General features: G+C 47.9%; 1 protein-coding gene across 1 annotated transcript; it reads left to right on the top strand.

Annotated features, from left to right (window-relative positions):
* The first annotated feature begins 10 nt into the window (after window positions 1-10).
* On the top strand, window positions 11-21,131 carry eIF2D (eukaryotic translation initiation factor 2D). Its single transcript, XM_089553680.1, has 10 exons — window positions 11-357; window positions 3,508-3,782; window positions 4,650-4,942; window positions 7,498-7,644; window positions 9,984-10,172; window positions 11,398-11,600; window positions 12,859-12,948; window positions 16,177-16,441; window positions 19,271-19,351; window positions 20,169-21,131. The coding sequence occupies exons 1-10, from the start codon at window positions 302-304 to the stop codon at window positions 20,277-20,279; spliced, it is 1,710 nt and encodes a 569-aa protein (XP_089409806.1). The 5' UTR covers window positions 11-301; the 3' UTR covers window positions 20,280-21,131.
* Window positions 21,132-22,377: the final 1,246 nt, after the last annotated feature.

Here is a 22,377-nt window from a genome sequence, read left to right on the forward strand (position 1 = left end):
CAATTGCGGGCCAACAGGAGGCGAGTCGGATAGCCGGCCGTAGCCGGCTGGTGTGGTTTGCATCTTCCACGAGAAGGCAGCTGTGTTGGAGCGGCGGAAACGTATATGACCAGCGGCAGTGTGTGAAATTTTAGCATCAGTGCGAAACCTGACCCATCGCTGTCGACTTTTCTGAGGGGCAGCCAACCGGCGCACTAGTTGCCTCTGGTGCTGTGGAGCTCTGCAGGACGGAACCGGCGCCTGACCTCTCGGACAGATCGCTCTCTCGTGTTTTGACGAAGTCAACGCGCACAGCTGGGCAATGTTCATAAAACCGTTCAAGATTAAGTCTAACGTACGGCTTAGGAATACCGACCGGTGGGTGTTATTTCACGCCGCTTATTATGATATAGTTACGTAACGTCGGCACTGCTGATGGCGGTGAGCAGTTTGTGTGCCCGATATCTTGCTCTTCTGCAATAGGCCCGGAATTGGTCAGACTTTTTAATCTGATTCAAAAAGGAAAGGAAACTATTTCAGGAAAAGATCAGGGACGTTGAATGTGCTGCCGCGAAAAATCGAGATTGTATTTCCTGCTGTTTTTTCATTGTACGAGAGTAACTTTACTAGAAGCGGTGTCATTCATGTCCTATTAAAAGGAGTTAGGCTCTCTGCAAGCGCAAATGACGACTGCTGTCTGTCAGTATCCAGTGGAAAGCAGGTTTCCCACAACCCGCTGGGCAGGCAGCAATATGCCACCTCGGATATAACGAACTTTACTGTACCACCGCGGATATAACGAACTTTAGTGTGTCAACCCTGGATATAAAGAGCGAGACACCGAGGATCTCCTAGAGTTCTTTACCACATGCTTTCATCATTCATTCTTTAGCGTATGTGTACACACAACTGGCCCCTTTGCTATACCAAAGGGGCCAGTTGTAAAGGTTGCATTGCGTTCTTTCACTGTTTTCTCTGGTGTGCACAGACTGGCTTGATGTTTGCAACAAACTTTGGTAAATGCTTAGTTGGCACTTTATCCTGACCAGCACAGCAAGAAATAGAGAACCCTCGTTCAGAATATTGCTCTGCACCAATATTTTAATGCTGAAGGGACACGTATGTGTCATAGTGACTGATAAACAAAATGTAAAGAAAGTGAGCAAGCCAAGACCTGCTTTAGAGGGACCAAACACTGAATTTTAAGCACCCAGGTTTTGTCTGCACTACAGAAAGCTTGCTGTTTGAGGTGCTTGTTCTCTTGGCAGGGCTCAGTCAGCTATTAGCATGCCCCCCCCCCCCCTCCCCCCTTCCCCCCCTGAGCTACATTCCTGAGTAGAAAGCATGAATCCCGCATGCCAGCTCAAACATCAAGTAGCCTTCGCATCATGATGTTTAGGCTCATACAGATTAACACAGGAGAACTGAATTAGTGTAGTGATGTTTAGCTGTGGCAACAGCAAGGCTCATCGTTAGGTGCCTTGCCACTCACAGGATTAAGCTTTACATGTGCTGGTCTCATCTTTACATGAGCCAAGGGGCTTTTGCAGTGCGACAAATTCAATGGGAGTGAAATTCTAGAGGCCCGTGTACTTGCAATGTCAGTGCATGTTAAAGAACTCCAGGAGGTCGAAATTTCCGGAGCCCTTCACTATGGTGTCTCTTGTAATCTGAGTTGCTTCGGGACGTTAAACCCTCATAAACCATAAACCAAATCAAAATTACCGACGATTACGTTACTTCCTAATGCGAAATTTGAGCGCAGCAAATAAGCTGTTTCACCTTTTCGATAGATTGAGGCAAAGAAATCGAGCAACACATGTATGCGCTATCACAGAATTTTTTTTTTATTTTTCACACGTATTCCTTTAACAAAGACTCCACTAACAGTTCTTGACAGTCATGAAGGAAGCTTTGTGGTTGGAGAAATAGACTGATATATGTTCGACTTGGTACACCAATGCTTGATTCTGAAAGACGAGATCTATACAAGTGCCTCGCGAGGTTGTCACAGCCGTGGGACGCGTTACGAGCGAGAGGAACGGGATGTTCTCCCGCATAAGTGTTAGGAAATTGCTGTTTGTCTTTATGTCAACATTAAAGTCCCCCACTACTAACATCGGTGTGGATCGATGGACGGTTAATGCGAGTTGCAGGAAGTGCACGACGTCTTTCGTGAGTGCGGTAGGGGCGAAGTAGGCAGCTACTACCAGCAAGCCGTTGGGCAACTTTGCGGCGCACAGTTCGCCAACTTCATGTGACGTGCCAAACATTTCGACTGGTATTGCAGAGAGACCTGTGCGCAAGTAGATAGCGACTCCCGCCGCTCTGTTGTGGTCTCTGCGAGCACCACAGCAGTATAGGAAATCTATGATTTCGAGAGGCTCTTCGGGATCCATCCAGGTTTCAGCAAAGCAAAGTACAGAGGAATGGCGCAGAATGTGATCGTGGTGTACGTCCTTGGCATGTGCGGCAAGGGAGCGTACGTTAAGAATGTGGTTGTGAATGATGAATCAAGTGCTGCCAGCGAATGACGCGTCCATTGGCTGTCTGCGTGTGTTACTGATGTGTGGTTAACATGTTAAGCTTCGCCTGTAAGAGTGGAACGCGACAGCGTCTTGCAACGCTGCCAGGGAGTCCACAGAACGCCATCGCCAATTCGGCTGTACGCCTTGCTGGACGGTAAATTTATTTTTTGAGGAAAGGAAATGTATCTGTCTCGCATATCTGGGTGGACACCTGCACCTCGCCGTAAGGGAAAGGGGGAAGATGGGAGTGAACGAAGACGCCGTATTAGCTAGACGCGCCTTTGTTCATTCCAAACCATTCAGCTGGCATTACAGAGTGGCTAGCGTGCTCGTATCGCACTCCGGAGACCCTGGTTCGATTCCCCAACTCGACCAATTTCGTTCTCGGTTTTATTGATTTATGCGGTGTAACTAGAAAGGTTAATTAGGCTATTTCATATTTATATTATTGTATTTCTATCCATCGTGTTCTGTCATTAACCTGTCAATTGTTGGAACTGTCTAGGATGTTCGACACAACGTATATGAAACGAGCAACGTCTTACTGAGTGGGGAAGTGCGTGGTGGTGGTGGAGGGAACGCGGCTTCGTACTTATCTGTTTTTTTCAGCAGCGTCTCCTTCCGCGGACGCTGTTGTCGCTGCGGCGCGCGTCTTTCTTTTCTTTTCTTTTCTTCTGACCTCTTCATTCTCCTCTATATTAATTAGGCTAATTGATTAATTAAGCAATTAACTGAACTCAGTCCAACTTAGTTGCAGCATCACTATACGATCCCTTTGATTGGTTGCATGGTTACTAGCCAAAGTACAATTGGCCCCATTTGAAATTCGCGCACTGTGACGTCACGAGCATTTCGACCAATTGAAAAGCGTGACATTGGGGGCGGAGCTGGTTACGAGGCCGACGCCGACGCGAAACCCAGGAACGGACGCCAAAGAGCTGCGCTCTAAAAAGCACACACTGTGTTGAGCATTGCTGAAGCAAGCCTTTCCTGAATGCAGCAAGCGCCTCCGTGCCCAGCTGGAAGCGCAGTACCCTCATCTGAGCGTCAACCAGCTGGACTTGGTGTGCCCCGTGGGACGTGGTGGGGAGCTGTTCCAGCTGCGTCTCCTGTGCCACGGGGGAGAGGCCGTGGTGGCTTACTGCCTCGACACAGAGCCCATCTTCTTTGAGCAAGAAGGGGGCCGTCTCGTGCCAACTGTGTACACGCTGTGGCGCCTGCCATCCCTGCTGCCGTACCTGTGCACGTGGGAAGCCGTGATTGAACGGCTGGCTGGTGAGTGTTGGGTCGTCGTAGTCTTTTGACCCCAAGCCTGCCTGTTGTGCCAGCAGGCAGTGCAGGCAGGCATTGTTAGCATTGTTAATAATGCGGTAGCATTATAAGGGTCTGTCTGTGCAAGTGAAAATGGTGACTGCCGTCACGCATGATGTGATGTGAACCTTGTGACATCATCACTGCCTGCCCACCGGATTGGGAAAAAAACTGCCCACCATAGCAGGTAGCAGGTAAATTAAAGATTGGTCGCAAGAAGTTACTCGGGGAGAGCAAACCTGTGTCTCACAGCGACACCTACAGCTGTGTTTGATACAGCTAGCCACCTACTGGGGCAGGGTCGCATCGCTTATCCACTGCACCACTGTGCCAGGAGTGGTATGAGGACTCCCAACAATCTGTGAATGTAAAGCAGAGAAAGACCATTCCTGCATATATGGGCATTAACCCATTAGCTCTCGCATCATACCCTTAAAGCAAGGCGGCAGTGACTGCCTTCACGAAGTTAGCGCTCAGATCAGGAGGGGTGCGGCGGCAGGTACGTAGAGCCATGCAGAGGTAAAACTTAATGCAAAAAAACAGCGCGAACAAACGCTGTTTTTTTTGCATTATGTATCACCAACTCGCCCGCTTATCTATCCTGCAGAGGTAAAACTGCCAGCTGTGTGGCATCAGGTTACATCACGTGGCAGTGCGCAGCGACTGTGTTCATAAAGTGAGCGGGCGGGCTTACGCCTTCTCACACGTAAGCAGCCTTAAGTGTCTCCATCAACTTTTTTTGTGAAGAAAGTTCATGAAGTACCCTGTATCTTCCCCTTTCAAGAGCTGTCCATAAACGTGTCCCCACCCCGTTCTCCTTTTCTCTGATAGGTGGTGCAGACTTTATGGCACCGGGCTTGGCTGGCTGCAGCGAGCGCCTGTCAGAGGCCCGGCCGGGCGATGCGGTGGCCATCCGGGTGGCAGGGGGCAGCAGGGCAGCTGTTGCCGTGGGTCGCCTGCTTCAGAGTCCCCAGGCCCTGATGGCTGAGCCACGGGCTGGCAAGGCCGTGGCTGTTGCGCATGTCTTGGGAGACCAGCTGTGGGTGCACGGTGGTAAGCGGCCACCGCCCGAACTTGAAGGTGACTCCGGCGAGGAAGATGAGGATAGCCAGCAGCAGCCACAGGTGTGTCCTGCCTTTCGGTAAAGCCTTTCGCTGTTGTGGAGATGAGACCTACTTGTCGTGGCAAATTAAACCGGTGTAACCGGTGGCAAGCTTAGCTTGTGAATTCGCATTAATCTCACAGGCAGCCAGTCACGAGCTAATGTGCTCAGTTTGCTTCAAGTTAGAGTTCTGAACATTAAGTGACCTTGACTGTGGGTTTTACAGTGATGGCTGTTAAAAAATTCAGGGGCACTTTGACGATGTAAAGTGCGCGAGGCGAAAGCATTTCCACGCAACTTTGGCAGCACAGCCGTAGGCACACGCGAGGTGGCTATGGGGTGACTTGGATTGGCTAGTCATGATTGGTTAATGACTAGCTAGTCATGATTGGATAATTACTAATTAGTCATGACTGGTTAATGAACTAGTCATGACTAACCAGTCCTGACTAGCTAGTCATGACTGGTTAATGACCAAATAGTCATGCCTGGCTAATGACTAGTTAGTCATGACTGATTAATGACTAGTTAGTCATGACTTGTGACTAGGAATGACTACTTGACTTTCACTTCAGATATAATGGACGGACGGGCGGTGTCCCGGCTGGGAGTATGAGCCATTAAAGGCTGTCGCCTTAATAAAAACTTGAGGAGACTCTTAAGCTCCGCCTTTTAAGAGTGTGATGCGATATCGTTAATGGGTCTCTTCAGCGGCCTGGGCCCCTCTTTGTGTTTCACTTTGCAGACAAGGATGCTGTTCTTTCTCCCACCATCACACAGTGCTTAACCTACCCCTCAGAGTACAATGCATGAGCATTAGAAATCTCTTCCGTGCAAGAACTCCTCTGTCGCTAAGGTTCTGTCTACATGCCCGTCTCCAGCTAAATGCAACTTGCCAGTTGAGAAAGATATGCAAAAAAAAAAATGGCAAAATCGCTGTCTTGTAATGGCAGTGATGTCGGGGCTATTCCTAGCTATCATTCATCATCATCATCATCGTTTATTTTCTCTTAAGGGCCCCTAGGTGGGGCATTACATAAGGGGGAGCAAAAATACGAAATCACAAACAATAGGAACATTTGAAATATAACAGTAAAGAAGGCAAAACAATTGTTAAAAGAGCATTGAAAAATGAAAAAGGGAACAATCACAGGTACACTGTGGCCATCACGCTATATACGAGGGTGTACCCAAAAGAAACCGGACTGATTTTTTGAATCGGCACAGCTTCTGTGGTACCGCGTTTTGCCGCTAGGAGCGCATAGAACGAACATTTCAGAGTCAGTAAGCCGAGTGCCGTCGCTGAAGGAGGTCAGACTAGTTTAGGCAGAGTTTTAGAGTGACGACTGTTTTGTGTGAGTGTCGTTTTTGCAATGGCTGATTTTCGCGAACAGCGTGCGCCGGTGAAATTTTGATTTTTTCTCGGAAAAAGTGGAACGGAAACTCTTGAAATATTAAGAAAAACGCACAAGGACGATGCTATGGGGACAACTCAAGTGTCCCTGAATCGAATCCTGAATCAAAGCAACAATCATGCCAATGGAAAACTTCAAATTCACCTCACCTCAAGAAAGCTCGTCACGTGAAACCAAACCTCAAAACAATGCTGATTTGTTTTTTAGACTTGAGAAGAGTCGTCCATTCAGAATTTGTTCCCCAGGGTCAGACAGTTAACCAGGCTTTCTTTTTGGATGTTCTGAAAAGATTGGGCAACAGTGTTTGGTGGAAGCGGCCTGATTTGTGGCAGACGGGTGACTGGTTTTTCCACCATGGCAATGCCCCTGCTCAAACAGCCCTGTCTCTACGACAAATTCGGACCAAAAATGGCATGACCTCTGTTCCTCAACCTTCATACTCACCCGATCTTGCCACGTGCTACTTTCTTTGTTTCGTAGAATGAAAAGACAGGTGAATGGAAAGCGTTTCGCTGATGTTGCTGAGGTGAAGAAAAAAAAACTACGGAGGGACTGTCAAGCATCACAAAAGATGAATTTAAACAATGTTTTGAAAAATGGAATGAAAGATTCGACAAACGTATCATTGTAAGTGGAGAGCACTTTGAAGGATATTGAAGGTCTGTGCTGAAAATGTGAACAAGTAAGTTCAAACAAAAATAAGCCCGGTTTCTTTTGGGTACCCCCTCGTATACAGGAAGAAAACGGGAACACTGATTAGCAGACAAGGGTTCAAAAATGTAACATGTGCAGAGGTGGTACTGAAAATTGTCGGGCATTACACTGTAAGTGCGCTAACGAAAAGGATGAGATAAAAGCAGGGTTTTGAATTTATTTGCATCGCGCTCAGTTACAACTGCCTCAGGCAGCTCATTCCACAGTTCAATGGCGGATGGCAGGAAGGATTTTTGAAAGGCATTGGTGGAACCATGTTGCAATTATAACATGCATTCTGATTCGGAGCTCATTTTCTGTGATAAAAAGGTGCATGTTAGAATTGGGTAAATATCTCAGTTTGGTAACTAGTGTTGGTAACATCACTAGAACCTGGCATTCTGGCTTCTTCTGTCGTGCTGCTTTTCTGCTGACCAACTCTTTTGTTGGCCCTGCCTACTGTTTCCAGGTCCAGGAGGCCGACAACAAGGCGGAAGAAAGTCCCTCAGGTGCTGATGACCAGGAGCCGTCTGCGCCCACCGAAGAGCCACCCCCTGCAGAAGCACAACAGGAAACCAAGGAAGAGGAGGAGCAGCAGCAGCAGCCAGAGGAGACGGTTAGTTTCCTTCAGCACGTGCTTGCATCCGCGAACCAAGAATATACAAGAAGATCGCAACCCACACTATGTCACAGCAGAAGAGTGACACGCATCAAGCATGGCTACGTAAATGGGTGGATCATCATCATCGTCATCAGCCTGACTGCGCCCACTGCAGGGCAAAGGCCTCTTCCATGTCTCTCCAATTAACCCTGTCCTTCGCCTGGTGCGGCCACCGTATCCCCGCAAACTTCTTAATCTCATCTGCCCACCTAACTTTCTGCCATCCCCTGCTACGTTTGCCTTCTCTTGGAATCCACTCCGTTACCTTTAAAGTTCCAGCGTTAAACGTTGCCAAGTTCAGTTTCCAATGGCGCCCTGTTCGAAGCCAGTGATTCTTAGCACCCTCCGCTGCATCACAGGTCTGACCGCCGCCTTGGTCAGTTGCTCCACAACCGCTGGAAACTGAGGGCTGAGGGTTAATTGGTCTGTTCATAGAAGGTTGCGGCCAAGTACTACACCAGGGTGGACAAATCCTGCTCTGGTGAGGAAGTGCATTGTCGGTTCTGGTCACCAAGATCAGGCCGCACCCCAGGCCTGGTCATGCAATTTCATCGACACACGGATTTTTTTTAACCCGGTGAAGAATTGCATGGCACCGGGATTCAAACCCCGGTCCTCTTGCAATGGGTGGATAGATATAGGCTTTTCCTCAGTAGCAGAGCAGTGGCAAGCTCCCCCTTGCCTGAGTTTACGTTTCCCAATGTTTGTCTCCTGCTAGCCATTCCTCGGGTCTGGTTAGTCAAACGTGTGGCATTTTTGAAAGCACTCACTGCAAACGATCACCTGAAGCAAGCATCTATCTCATGTTTCTGGTACCTTGAGTGCTGGTGCTATGAAACCACGTGACGAGGTGAACATAGGGTGTGCTTGAGGGTCGCCTTTGGTCTCTCGTAGTCATTTTCCACGCCACATTGTTGTCATGCGTTGAAGCCGACCCAACTAAAGCCTGGTGATGGCCCTCGCCTGGTCTACGTTTCTCCTGAAGGCGTTGCAGAAACCAACTGCGTGTTAGTTTTATGAGGTTATCCTGTTTGTAGTGTACTGGTAACGGTATTAGGCCTCGTGTCATAGACAGTGCTCCACTGCTGTTTCAATGTGAATATGGCTAGGCCTATTGACGCGTAGCCAGCAGTGCGCTGCCAGCGGATGGTAAACCAGTGTTTCTAACCTGTTTCAGTTTCTGCCCAACACTTCTTCTTAACTTCTGAGTGTTATCTTAGACAGGGCCTTATTACGTGCATCGTGCACTCAGCAGACTGCAATGCACATTCGGAGAGTTGCAACTAAATGTGCAATTGTCTGTTTTTGATGGCCGAAATGAAATTTGAGTGGTCAAGGCCTCAGGCAACCCATCTTCTTACAATGATGTGCCGCGTTCTATCATCATGCCTTGCACTGCAGTTTAATACGCAGATCAGTGGTGTCCACTTTGAGCATAGCTGTTATTATACAATTAACTTCCGGTGTTATGGTAGTTTTTTCCACCATTTGGCTCCAGTCTCAGGCGAAATAGCACGCAATTTCTCATCTGTAATGATTAGAGGGGTTAACAAACATGTGCAGGTTGGACATTAGTTCCTCTACTATGCAGCAGGTTATTTCGGTGAATCGAGTTTATATATCTTGCTTTCATATGCTATCTCCATTGTTTCCGCTTAGCTTACTTGCATTCATCTCTCAGGTTTTCTTTGTGGACAATGCTGGGGAGCGGGTCGGGTGTTATTTTCATGTGGCCTTAAACGGCCTCGGAAACGGGCTCTCAATAAAGTTGCGGTATGGCTGGTATCTTAAAGGACGCTGCTTCACAAATATCCACCAGCAAGAATTTTTCTAATGTGTTTTGCGGAAGATGGGTTATATGCGGTCAAAATTTGAAATTCCGCGTCTTTATGCCTTTCCCTCTCCCCTTGTCAGTTTTCGCACGCCAGAACGTTGGCGCTCCACCGCTGGCTGCCAGCGAACACATAGTGGCCATGGTAGCTTCGTGACGTCTGAAGGAATTTGGTGCAGTGAACCAGTGATAACCCACAGCTCCTGACGTCACTTGCCCATGTGACATTGTATGCCAAGTTTTGCACGAAATCCCGGCACTGCACCATGCAGTGAGGTGCGGAAGTGGGAATTTTGAAAACTTTATTGTAAATTTCCCGCTCGCTTTTCAGATCTCGTACGCAGCTTGGACGCTCAGTGGCCTGTACTCTACGTAGTGCGAGCATTCTAAAGCCAAGCTCGAACACACTTTTCTGTGGCCCTTTAAAGATGGTGGGCCATTGGTGGGTGACGTGTGTGTGCAGACAGCCACCATGGACGCCTTGTTGGAGAGCTGTGTGCTGTCGGCATTGCGGTCCAAGCTGACGCTGCCACTGCTGGCCAGCAGCCTCTACAGCGGCCATGTACTGCCACGCGTTCCACCAGGTCGGCAGCTGGACATCCGGCGCACCTCGTACAAGAAGCTGTCCGCCTACCTGGCACACCTGCAGTCGGTGAGTCTGCCCCCACCATCTCTCCTTGCAGATAGCAGTGCGGCATTCTGCTGCGATTCCTTGTTTCAGGCTGTAATGTATTGCTGCAGGTTTGAGCACCTGAATGTTGTAATGCAATATGTCACCATATTGGTGCTGCGATATGGGGGTGCTCTGAAGACTCGGCTCCAATGCACAAATGTACAGTCTTTGTCGAAAGTAACCAGGCTGCGTAGTTTGCTTCTAGCTTGTATAGTAGAGCCCTTGTGGCTTTCCTAAAGCTCAAAAGGTGTTGGAAGTTAAGAGGATCCCCAGTCCTTCCCTTTAACGACCATTTCAGCATCAGGGAAGCTGTAAGGGTTCCACTGTACGAGCTAGGATCAAACCATGCAGCCTGGTTACTTTTGACAAAGACTGTACAGGTTCCTTTGTGGCATGGCATATAGACTGCACCAGGCATTGTTGTACAAGTTTCGCTGTAATACATTCACTGTGCCACATCTTTTCCTTTACATTAGTGCTTCAGCACTGTCTGATTTGATATATGCTTTGAGCTTTGCGACAGCTTTTTACAGTGTCCCTGTGACAAGACATCTGCCTAACAGTACAGTACCACTTGCATAGCATTATATGGCATCGCGTCTTAGAGTGCACTTTGAAGGTATCACAGCAGTGTTATGCTGATGATGCAAACTGCAATGCTCTGCCACATACCACAATGTCATCAGTATATCTTGCAGCTTGATACCTTGCTGTATTGTGATACCTACATGGTGCATCACTGCTTTGATGTCAGCAAAGTACTGCCTAATGTTTGGTGTATGGTGGTTGAATGATTGGTGTAACGTTAAGAGATCGGAAGCGAGCGGAGTGGGTGAGGGAACAAACGCGCGTTAATGACATCCTAGTCGAAATCAAGAGGAAGAAGTGGGCTTGGGCAGGGCATGCAATGCGAAGGCAAGATAACCACTGGTCCTTAAGGGTAACGGACTGGATTCCAAGAGAAGGCAAGCGTAGCAGGGCCCGGCAGAACGTTAGGTGGGCGGATGAGATTAAGAAGTTTGCAGGGATACGGTGGCGGCAACTGGCAAAGGACAGGGTTAATTGGAGAGAGACATGGGAGAGGCCATTGCCCTGCAGTGGGCGTAGTCAGTCTGATGATGATGATGAATGATGGTTGAAGAGTGTAGCGGCTGTGCGGTTTTGACGACAAGTGGGCCTGATGCGCGGTGTCCTTGCTGCCCAGGAAGGTGTGCTGTCGCTGAAGGAGACCAGTCCCGGTGTCCAGAGCATAGTGTCGGTCCGCAGGGAACACCCGCGGCTGCGTGGCATCTGCCACATGGACCTGCCACCAGTAGAGGCCCCCAAGGCGGACGGCTACCGCTTCCCCACCATCCGGGAGCTGCGCACCGTCACCGCTGCCGTGCTGCCCCTTTTTCCGGGACGCAGGTGGGCACCACGCCACAGTTGAAGTCAACCAAACAAGCAAGCAATAAGCCATATGTGTCATCATGCAAAATTCATGTGTTAATCAAACAACTTGAGGAGTTTGTAGCATAGTGGCATCTGACGCTACACAGTGAAACCTTGTGGTGTGACCTGTACATAGGGCAAAACGCTTGTCTAGAACACGTCCTGGGCGTGTTTCAGGCTGAACACGCGATATCTAGTGATAAAGTTCGGTTAAAAACGGTCTGGATGTAAGTGTGTGCAGTTAAACTCATAAGATTTCATTGTCAATTTTTGCCTTCCTGGTCGCAACAGCTTTGGGAGCTGCGGTACGCACAGTTCAGTCATTCAAGACATGTTTTGCCCTCTGTACATGGAAGCCTTGCAGTGAACTCTGGCGAGCACCACAATGTGTGAAAACTGGTTATACAAACTGCTGCCCTGACAATGTACGCCTTTAGTTGGCAGTAACTTACGCTGTGTTTAAGATGTTGGCTCATCTGTTGAGATGAATGTATAACCACAGCAAATTTTATCATGTTGGGTCCCACAGCTGACCCTCTTTACTTCGGTGAGGGGCAAAATGTCTGAGAGTGTGATGTTCCTTTTCTAGATGCACTTGTGAACAGTACATTTGTTCAGGTTGTTTCAATGCGACACATTAGGCTTCACATGCGATTTCGTGTCTTGCATCCGTGCTGATTGGTCAAGAGGAAGATGACATCACGAGGTCACGTGACCACGGCATGAATTTCAAAACTGGAAAACAATGGGGGAGCACACAACCGGGAAAAAGCGAGACATGCAGGTTGGAACAGGTTCTCGGCAGACTCACTCAGCACATGATTATATATGTGCAAATGAGGATACAATGACAGTGACAAGATTGTGTGTGTGGTGAAAGAACTGACACAGACACATAAACATACAGTTTAGAAGAACTTCTATTTGGGCTAGGTGGTTCATTGTACTCGAGAAGGGAAGAACAGTGGCGCCGAAAACACACACACAGCTGAAGAACGACATATGACAAGCGCTTGTCCTACGTCGTTCTTCAGCTGTGTGTGTGTTTTTTCGCCGCTACTGTTTTCCTTTCTTGAGTACACACAAACATGTAGCAGCAAAGTTGCTTTTAGTGTTGTCGCATTCCTCTTTAAGGTGACCTAAGTGTTCCTGTAGTTTATTGTGTTCTGTACAAGAACGTCTAAACAGCCTTATCCTATTTATGTTTTGGTTTTTCCCCCCCCCTCCTTTGCAGCAAGGGACGTGCCTTAGGACTGGATGAGGTGCGAGCTGTCATCCGCGGCTACGTGAAGGAAAATGAGCTGCAAGATCCCCAGGACAAGAGGTCAGTGCGGTGGGTGGGATAAGCAACCATTGGTCCTGTGCGCTGAATCTTGCGTTGTCGGTCCCAGAATGTGTGCAGCAGGCTGCTGCTCTCCTGCTATGCTCGGTCTTGTGTAGGTGAGATTCAGGGCAGTCGCATAACTATGTTGGTTTGGTTGGTTTATGGGGTTTAACGTCCCAAAGCGACTAAGGCTATGAGAGACGCCGTAGTGGAGGGCTCCGGAAATTTCGACCACCTGGGGTTCTTTAACGTACACTGACATCCCACAGCACACGGGCCTGTAGAATTTCTCCTCCAAAGAAATTCCAGCCGCCGCAGCCGGGATCGAACCCGCGTCTTTCGGGTCAGCAGCCGAGCACCATAACCACTGAGCCACCGATCACAGTGAGAATGGGTACTGGCTTAGGCATGTAATACCCGTGGCTCAGCCAAACCTACCCAGATCCCGGGAATTGGTCAGTTGTGTGTGGGAGTCGACTTCAATTTTGGATAGCAATTTTTGCCAAAGGTGCGCATAGCGTCGATGAGTGTGACAGCTTTAGTGCAATCTTCTTTTTTTTTTCCCCAATTCATGGCCTTATGTGCGTGAGATATTTGAAATGATATCCACATTGAACTTATTCAAAGACGATCACTATTCAGTTCGAATCAACTTCAGACCAAAAAAAGGCATTATTTGCACAAGCCTCTTTCTGAGCTCTCGCTGCTGTATAACCAGTAAAATTTTACAAGGAAGTCCGGACTACTGTAATCTACATGGCAGAATAAGACCTTCATGAGCTGCTATGGGTCGTGCACTTTTATTACCTATGGGCTAGTGTGTTGATAACAAGAATCAGAATCCTGTAAGCAGTGTCCGGACTATCCCATTGCAAATGCCCCATTAATGCAGGTTTACAAGTCATCTTTTCTTTAGGTGAGTGTCATAGCAATGCGGGATCGAATCCTGGAATCTCTGGCATTTTACAGCAATATTCCTAACGCTCATTAAGGGGGGACACTGGTCTTGAAAAGAAAATTTTTATTAATTTAGTCATAGTTATGAAATTTTCAGGGCACATGTATTTTTGTGCGCTCATTCTAGATATATGTCATTTAATTTCATCTAAGACAATTCCTTCAGCACTTACGCACTTTTTATGCAAGTATTTTGCGGAGAGTTTTGAAGAAAATTTGCTGCAGGAAACTCGCTGAAATGTATGCCATTGGGTTCTCTTGACACCAAGGAATACAATAAGGGTGAAATTATCGTCCTGGTTCTCATAGAACTTGAGTAATAGGGTACTGAAGCTGCCACTTCAGAAACAGGAATACACACTTTCCTTCTCATTTCTGAAGTGACAACTTCAAAACTCTATAACTCAAGTTCTATGATAGGCAGGAAGACAATTTCACCCTTATTGTATTCCTTGGTGTCAAGAGAACCCAATGGCATACATTTCAGCAAGTTTCCCGCAGCAAATTTTCTTCAAAACTCTCTGCAAAATAGTAGCATAAAAAAGTGCATAAGCGCTCAAGAAATTGTCTTAGATGACATTAAATGACATATTTAGAACCAGCACACAAAAATACATATTCCCTGAAGATTTCGTAACTGTGACTTCATTAATAAAATTTTTTTTTTCGGGACCAGTGTCCCCCCTTAAGGAAAAAATTTTTAAATATGAATTCAAGACTAGGCCATTGTATTCAGATTGAACAACAAATTTCAAGACCCATGGCTTCATTGCAGAGCACTCGAAGGCTTTGGGCTGCGTTTGTGTCAGGATCATCAGGATCATATTCTGTGAGTGTAATGTTAATATCAACGGGTCATACTGCACTGCTTCTCTTTGTTGCAGAGCACTTGATATCAAAATGGTTCTGCATGAAATTGTGCTATGCTCATGTGTATTTGCTTAGCTTCGGCATTTTTCTCACAGGCAACCTTCAGATGGTTGCCATGCAAATAAAGTTGCTTTTTCGTCTTGCACGCATTTTTATCTCTGGCTGTGGCTACGCTGCTGTCACATGGGTGCTTTTGATCCTGATACAGTCCAGTCCCGATCAGAGTTCTATCTGCTCTATCTAAATAAGCAGTGATACTACTCGTTTGTACTCAATCCTGATTGGCTAGTTGCCCTGCTGCATTGCCCTGCCGCATTGCAATGTCGCATTGCATGCTTCTGTAACTTTGTGGGTTGTAGTAATCACTCGAGTTTTTAATGAAGTTAAAGCAAACAGAAACAGTCTTGATTGAAGTAGTGGGCTGTAGGCATCAACTTACACACAGTCAAGTAGTACCGCCAATTATTAGTTTGCATTCAAACGTTTTCAGAGCACGAGGGTTCCAGTGGCAGCTTCTCAGTCCGAATCGAAAGCCTCTGTTGTGCTTTGGGCACCAGATTAGTTTGTTGTAGTAATCACTTGAGTTTTTAATGAAGTTAAAGCAAACAAAAACAGTCTTGATTGAAGTAGTGGGTTGTAGTCATCAACTTGCACACAGTGAAGCAGTTTGGCCAATTATTAGTTCGCATTCAAACGTTTTCAGAGCACGAGGGTTCCAGTGGCAGCTTCTCAGTCCGAATCGAAAGCCTCTGTTGTGCTTTGGGCACCAGATTAGTTTGTTGTAGTAATCACTTGAGTTTTTAATGAAGTTAAAGCAAACAAAAACAGTCTTGATTGAAGTAGTGGGTTGTAGTCATCAACTTGCACACAGTGAAGCAGTTTGGCCAATTATTAGTTCGCATTCAAACGTTTTCAGAGCACGAGGGTTCCAGTGGCAGCTTCTCAGTCCGAATCGAAAACATCTGTTGTGCTTTGGGCACCAGATTAGTTTGGTGTATTGGTTTATTGGGGTTTAACGTCCCAAAGCAACTGAGGCTATGAGGGACGCCGTAGTGAAGGGCTCCGGAAATTTCAACCACCTGGGGTTCTTTTAACGTGCACTGACATTGCACAGTAGATGGGCCTCTAGAATTTTGCCTCCATTGAAATTCAGCCGCCGCAGCCGGGATCGAACCCACGTCTTTCGGGCCAGCAGCCGAGCACCATGACCACTGACCCACCGCGGCGGCTTTCCAGATTAGTGTTGAGGAGGATTGGGCTTGATAGCGATTGAAATGGGCCACACAGTACAGCCAGATCTGCATTGAGATGAATCCTGATCGACTTGATCGAGATCAAAGGTGCCCATGTGACAGCAGAGCCGGGTGAACTGAGCTGACCCCCATCCCCGATGCCATGCAGCCTGGTGTGCATGGACCCCCGCCTGAGTGATGTGGCAGCCTGCTCCTCGGAGCGGCTCAGCTGGGAGGAGCTCTTCAACCGGGTGCTGTCGCGGATGCAGCCTGCGCACGAGGTGACGCCCGCGGGCGGCGGAACGCCCGTTGTCCACCGCGGAGCTCTGCCGCCCATTTCGTTCACGGTCGCCCAGCGGACGGGCAATAAGAAGGTTACCTTGGTCGAGGGACTCGAGGCGTACGGCATCGATGTTTCACAGTTGGCCCACGAGGTGAGTGCCTCCAAGCTGTCAGGTCAGCCACCCGCACATTTCGGCTGCAACATGTGAACAGCTTGTGTTATGTGAGAAGTTGGCTTTTGCTCTCCAGACCTTTGGCTCCCTTGCTGTTGGGTGCACTAGTTCCTGTAGCAGTGATGTGATAGCTGCGCCAATTGCGCCGATGTGCGCCAAAAGGCAAAACCTGCTACATCCTGCTACATTTTTGTTATTCTGCGCCAAAGCTGCGCCAAACGCGTATTTTCACATTCCGAAAGCGAAACTAATATCTCGAGGTTGATACGTCCATGCGCCCCACAATTGCGAGCGACATCAATCCTCACGTCGACATCGATCTTCATCGCCATTGCACACTTCGCGTGTAGGGCAAGTCGAACTACCGGACAATGACGTGCTTGGAAGGCTGCAGCACAACAAGTGGGCAGGCCTTGCTTGCTGAAGGGAAAACAAGGCTTTCAGCTGCTGTTGACAAAATGTCGCCTAAGGCAGCCAACTAGGCAGTATTTTTCAGTTCAAGACTGAATGATGTTGCTCACAGAAAAAAAAGGCACAGAATAGGCCCACTGCTTTTTGATAGGCCAAGAAGCCGAAAAGTTGTGCTGTCGTGTACATAATTATTATTCAGTTCGAAACGTTGATAGTGTTTTTTCATTGTTTTTCTGTAAGCTTGTGATCTGCATTCTAGTCATTTTTAAATAAAAGTTCCAGTGAATACCTTGTTGTCCATTTATAACTGCTGTCCTATAGGGGCTTGCCGGCTATAACACAGGGCTGGTCTATACTTGGTCGCATAAAAGATTACATGACACTGAAGTTCTAAAATTAGTTATTTGGGCCAACATATGTTTCACAATTGCCTCTAATTTAATTAAATTATTGCCAAAACCACGATCTGATTATGAGGCACGCCGTAGTGGGGGACTCCAGAATTGGACCACCTGGGGTTCTTTAATATGCACCTAAATCTGAGTACACGGGTGTTTTTGCATTTTGCTCGCATCGAAATGCCCCTAACATCGTATTGAACAGCACCTTTTTGTTCCCAAAAGTTTCCTCCTTATTTTACTATTTTACTTCTCGCAAAGTCAATTTTTTCACTTGGCAATGAGCCTTGAGCTGCTCCAAAAGCTTGTTTCCCTGCTCCAAAATTCCCTTTTGGCTGCTCCAAAAAGCTGCTCCAAAATGGCTTCAGCCAATCACATCTCTGCTGTAGGAGGTGCAAACCATTTCTTTGTTACTCAACTCCTGTGCTCTTGTACCAAGCACATCTATCCTCCATATTGGCTGCTTTTTGTGCTGATACATAGTGGCTTATTTGTGCATTTGCACAAAGCACAAGGTAGGCTGTCCTTGTAGTACTTTCTTGCTGACTTGCTGCTCTGTTGTGTTGTGGCACTTGTCCATTGGAAACTTGATGAAGTTTGCAAAATTGGGGATGCAAACGTAGATTTGGGAGAATAATTTCACACAAAAGCTTGTGAAAGTGAAACAGTGCACTGCCGTTTGTGTGCTACGGCAAAGAAACGCATGCTTATGCTGAAAGGCAGTTTTGAAGCTCTGTGGTTGAGGTGGTGCAGACTAAGCTGTGCTGTAAACTTAAAACCTCGTTTTGTCCGCTGCGTATTCACACTAAGATCAGATCCACTTGGCTTCAGAATCGAAAGTTTCCCGTCTTGCAGTGGTAAGTATTCTATCTGGAGACGAGATGTGGCACGCCTGTGGGCAAAAACCCACGGACTGTGAAAGGCACAGAAACTCTAGTTTCATTTTGCATAGGCGTGCAGCGTTGGACAGTGCATCCAGAACTTGCGTACAAAGCCTTGCAACCCATGTCTTAATTTCTGGATGTGTGTCTTGCGTCATGCGTGCTCTGCTGTCCAGCTTGCGCACGCCAGTAGCACAGAACGCATTGAAAGTACTGGACGCGCTACAGCCAGTTCTTGCAGCTATACATTAGAAGACACCATGGCTCCCCCCCCCCCCCCCCCCCCCCCCCCCCCCGGAACTATCTTTTCCGAAGAAAGTAAAGCAAGCTTTTATTTTTCATTGGAATGCCCGCGGGCTCCAGTCCCGGATTTCAGATATTAGACACTATGTTTATTACAACCACTTCCCCATTCTGGTTATCTGTCAACAGAATCTGTCCAACATTTTACGATTTATCCGGCTATGAAGCATTTACTTCTCCCACGCGCAACAGAACCAGCTAAGTCGTCGTCTACATTCGACGTGAACTTACATATGTGCTCCATTCCGTTCCCCCACACAGCGACAACCAATATCATCTCTTGAGTGAGTGACCTGTCTTCGCTAACGCAAGACGTAAGCTGCGTTGTGCTCTGGACCGCCTTGACTTCGCCCTTTCACAGAGGCCAAGATCCTCGGTCCGTGGCCACAACAGTCGAGTATACCATCAAGGCTCACAAGGCACTTGATTGATGGACTGTAACTTTGTCTCTCGTTCCTTCTCTCTTCCCTTTTTAATCCCCTCATTCCCTTCCCCAGTGCAGGGTAGCCAACCGGAAACCTTTCTGGTTAACATCCCCGCCTTTCCCCCTCTCTGTATCTCTCTCTCTCTTGTTTTCTTGTGGCACCCTTGTTTTGTGAGCCTCATTTTCTTGTGGCTGTATGGCTCTCATATGAAGGAAGTGGCAAAAACTGCTAGCAAACTGCTGGTGGCGTTGGGAAAAGTGCTCTCGCTCATTCACCCAGCTGTACCTACTGTCGAGTATGCTTGTTACGCATGCTGCTAGTGATGTAGATGTGTTTCCTTGTAGTGTAGTGCCTTGCAGCACAGTAGATGGTGCTTGTTGTGGCATGCAGGTGCAAGTGGGCGTGGCAGCCAGCACCTCCCTCACCCCACTGGCCAATGGCAGGCAGCAACTGCTGGTCCAGGGAAACCAGGTACGGTGGTCCATATGATTGAGAGCTGTTGTCCCCTTTTCCCTGTGTAGCAAATGGTTAGCTGCATGCAAAGCATGGTTAGTGGAAGTTGCTTGTCAGAGTGTTAGTAATTCTCACGCGTTAGGCTATGGTATTGTGTTGTACCCAAGATGTTTCCTTCAAAGTACATTGTTTCTGTGCATGCATGCCCACTCATAAAAATGCAAGAAGTGTTTTACATGGGCCTCATTGACTTAAAAGAACGTCTTGATGGACAGGTTGGTAACTATTCATCTTTGGATACAGGCACGAAAAAAGACACAACATAAGGCAGAAAGACGGGACGAAAGATGCGACGAGGCACTTTGTCCCGTCTTTCTGCCTTATGTCTTTTTTCGTGCCTGTAACCAAAGATGAACAGCCCCATTGACACCCGGCTTCGTGTACATAGTTGACAAGTTGCACATGCTATAATTGTATGCTGTAAAGAACGCTCTCCAATACTGCTGCTCAAGTTGTGATTGGGTCTCCAGATGTTTAACTTCAGTAATTAGCTACTTTAGGTATAGACATTTACGGGGGGGACACTACAGTGACACAGACAATATGCCCCCTTGTTACTGTCCATAACCAGAGCGATAGGCACTACTGAAGTTAAAGACGCAGGACCAACTAGCCCGATTTGCAGCATCCACATGTGTGACGCAAAGGACTTTTGAGTCTCATATTACTATTGAAGCACAGTTGTTTTTCTCAGATATTGCAAACTAGTGTGATGTGCCACAGTCTGTGCTACACGCATCGTCTAGCAATAGCAGCCCTTTTCCTGTCATTGCAGGTGGCCTTCCTGGAGCGGCTACTGACTGGTACGTCATACGGGGTGCCACGCAAGTACCTCAAGGGTCTTGAACATGCAGCTGGGAAGAAGAAAGGAGGTGCCCGGAAGTAGGCTCTGACACTGACATCACTCGCCAGGAGAAAAACCACGCCCCGCACTGCTTTGCTCACCAGCTGTGGCCATCTCCTCAATGGAACACCACCGTCTTCGAAGCTACTTGGAGTGTTCCACTGAACCGAAAGAACCGGAGAAGAGCTGTCGTAGCACTAGGTGCATGTGGACATCTCCTGTGAAGCATCAGTGACTCGGCATAACAGTGGCACGCTTTGAACACGAATCAGCCCTTTTCCGTGGCGAGGGTTTCTAGGATTGTGCCACACCTCCGTTGGAATTAGTCGTGCCATTCTTCTGGAGGAATGAGAAAAGAATGGAGCACCGGTAGTTTCTGGTCACCTGAATTGACTGGCCCTGAACAGCATCAGATTACAGTGCAGAAAGATAGGGCCTCAGACGTAACAGTGTGTGGTTTTGGTGATGCACAGTACTGGCACAATATGGCGCCACTGTATGCGAGACCAATATGATAATGCATGAACAACTGAGCAGAACTGCCAGCCATTTTATTCTGCTCTCTTGTCTCGCCTTGTGGTAGTGGTGGTGTGCAATACCAAGAAGATTTGCCGGGATTTTAAATAAGAAAGGAGCGACGCAAAATTATGGCTCCCATTCTGAGCAGCATGTTTCAACTTTTTTTTCTCTGTGAGCCGTGACATGTCAGACACGTCATAACAGGTGAGAAACTGAGGTGTCACGTGTTGAGACTCTGCTCACGCGCTATATATTGTGCGCCATCTGCTCACATCGGTCGGAACACAGACCACGTGTTCATATGTTTTCTTTTATACAAAACGGAATTGCGCTGTTACAGGTGATGAATGCAAAAAATAAATAAATTGACGGACACCTGTGGTAAAAGCTCGTTAATTCGAACTCTGGATATTCAACTGACGCTGGGTCCCGGCATGGCCCTGTGCATTTAAATGGGGGAAAACTTTCGATAATCCAAACATCTCGGTACCCACGATGGTTAATTCGAACTATAGAAGCCCCTGACTTACACCGCTCCTTGCAGATACCAACGTAGCGGGTACCAACACACTGAAAATTTACTAGAGACAGAAAACAACAAAAAGCAACAAACAAGCCTCACGTGCACGAGGTGAGATGCGCATTTGGCTGATGGAGCAAGTGGAGCAAGCGCTCCGGTGCATGAGGTGCGGGTCTTCACTGCCGGCCAATCATAGAGGAAAAAAAATTGAAGGGACGCTTATACTCCGCCGATAACGATATGACACGGACTCACTTTCCTCTTGCACAGTCACAATCATTATGTGAAAGACCACACAAACTACATATAAAGCCCCATTTTGGCCATGCCGTATGAACATGTTTGCGTGGCGTAGCGGTAGCGTTTGTCTTGCAACCCGAGGGTCAGAGGTTTCCGATGCGCCGCTGGTGTGGCTGGCGCCATCTATGGGAGCCTCGTGTAATTCAACATTCCTAACTTTCCGTCAAGCCGACATCGGCTTTTCTGCGACGCGGAGCCTTTATGCTTTCATGTAAAAAACTCTGGATGTCACACAGCCAGCCTTCGCAAGCCAAGTGCTCATGACACGGCTCATGAAGTTGCTCCCTTCCCCGATTTTTCGCTCTCCGGGTCAGTCCCGAACGTTTTAACGCGAGAGCGTTCAGGCTGCTGCTGTGCAGAAAATCTGGCGTCGGCGTCGTCGACGTTGTGAGCGATGAATAGGGTGACCTAGGCAGCCACCCCCCGGAGAAGCAGCCTAGGTTGGCCACCTAGGTCACGTGACCTTGTGGCGCCATCACAACCAGCCCGTCGGACTGTGAGCAAACTAACCACCCTGGTAAATCGCAGTTAAATTAATGATTGATCACGAGAGGCTGCTCAGGAACAGCAACTTGGGTCGCACTAGACCATGGAGGAAGGAAAGCTCGGAGGAGGCCCTCGCTATCCGAGCTACATGCCAAAAAGTGTGCCGGAAGTCACGTGCTTTCGCAAGGACTGTTGGTAGCTATTGGCCGAAGGCGCAACCATTAGTAACGCTGGGTGCAGCGGCGTCGTCTGCTGCAATGCCTGCTGCGCATGCTCAAGCGCGGTGCAATGGCGGCCAAGTAGAGAGCCTGCTTC

Source organism: Amblyomma mixtum, chromosome 1 (genome assembly GCF_055824585.1).
Source record: "Amblyomma mixtum isolate Tamu chromosome 1, ASM5582458v1, whole genome shotgun sequence".
NCBI classification, from domain to species: Eukaryota; Metazoa; Arthropoda; class Arachnida; order Ixodida; family Ixodidae; genus Amblyomma; species Amblyomma mixtum.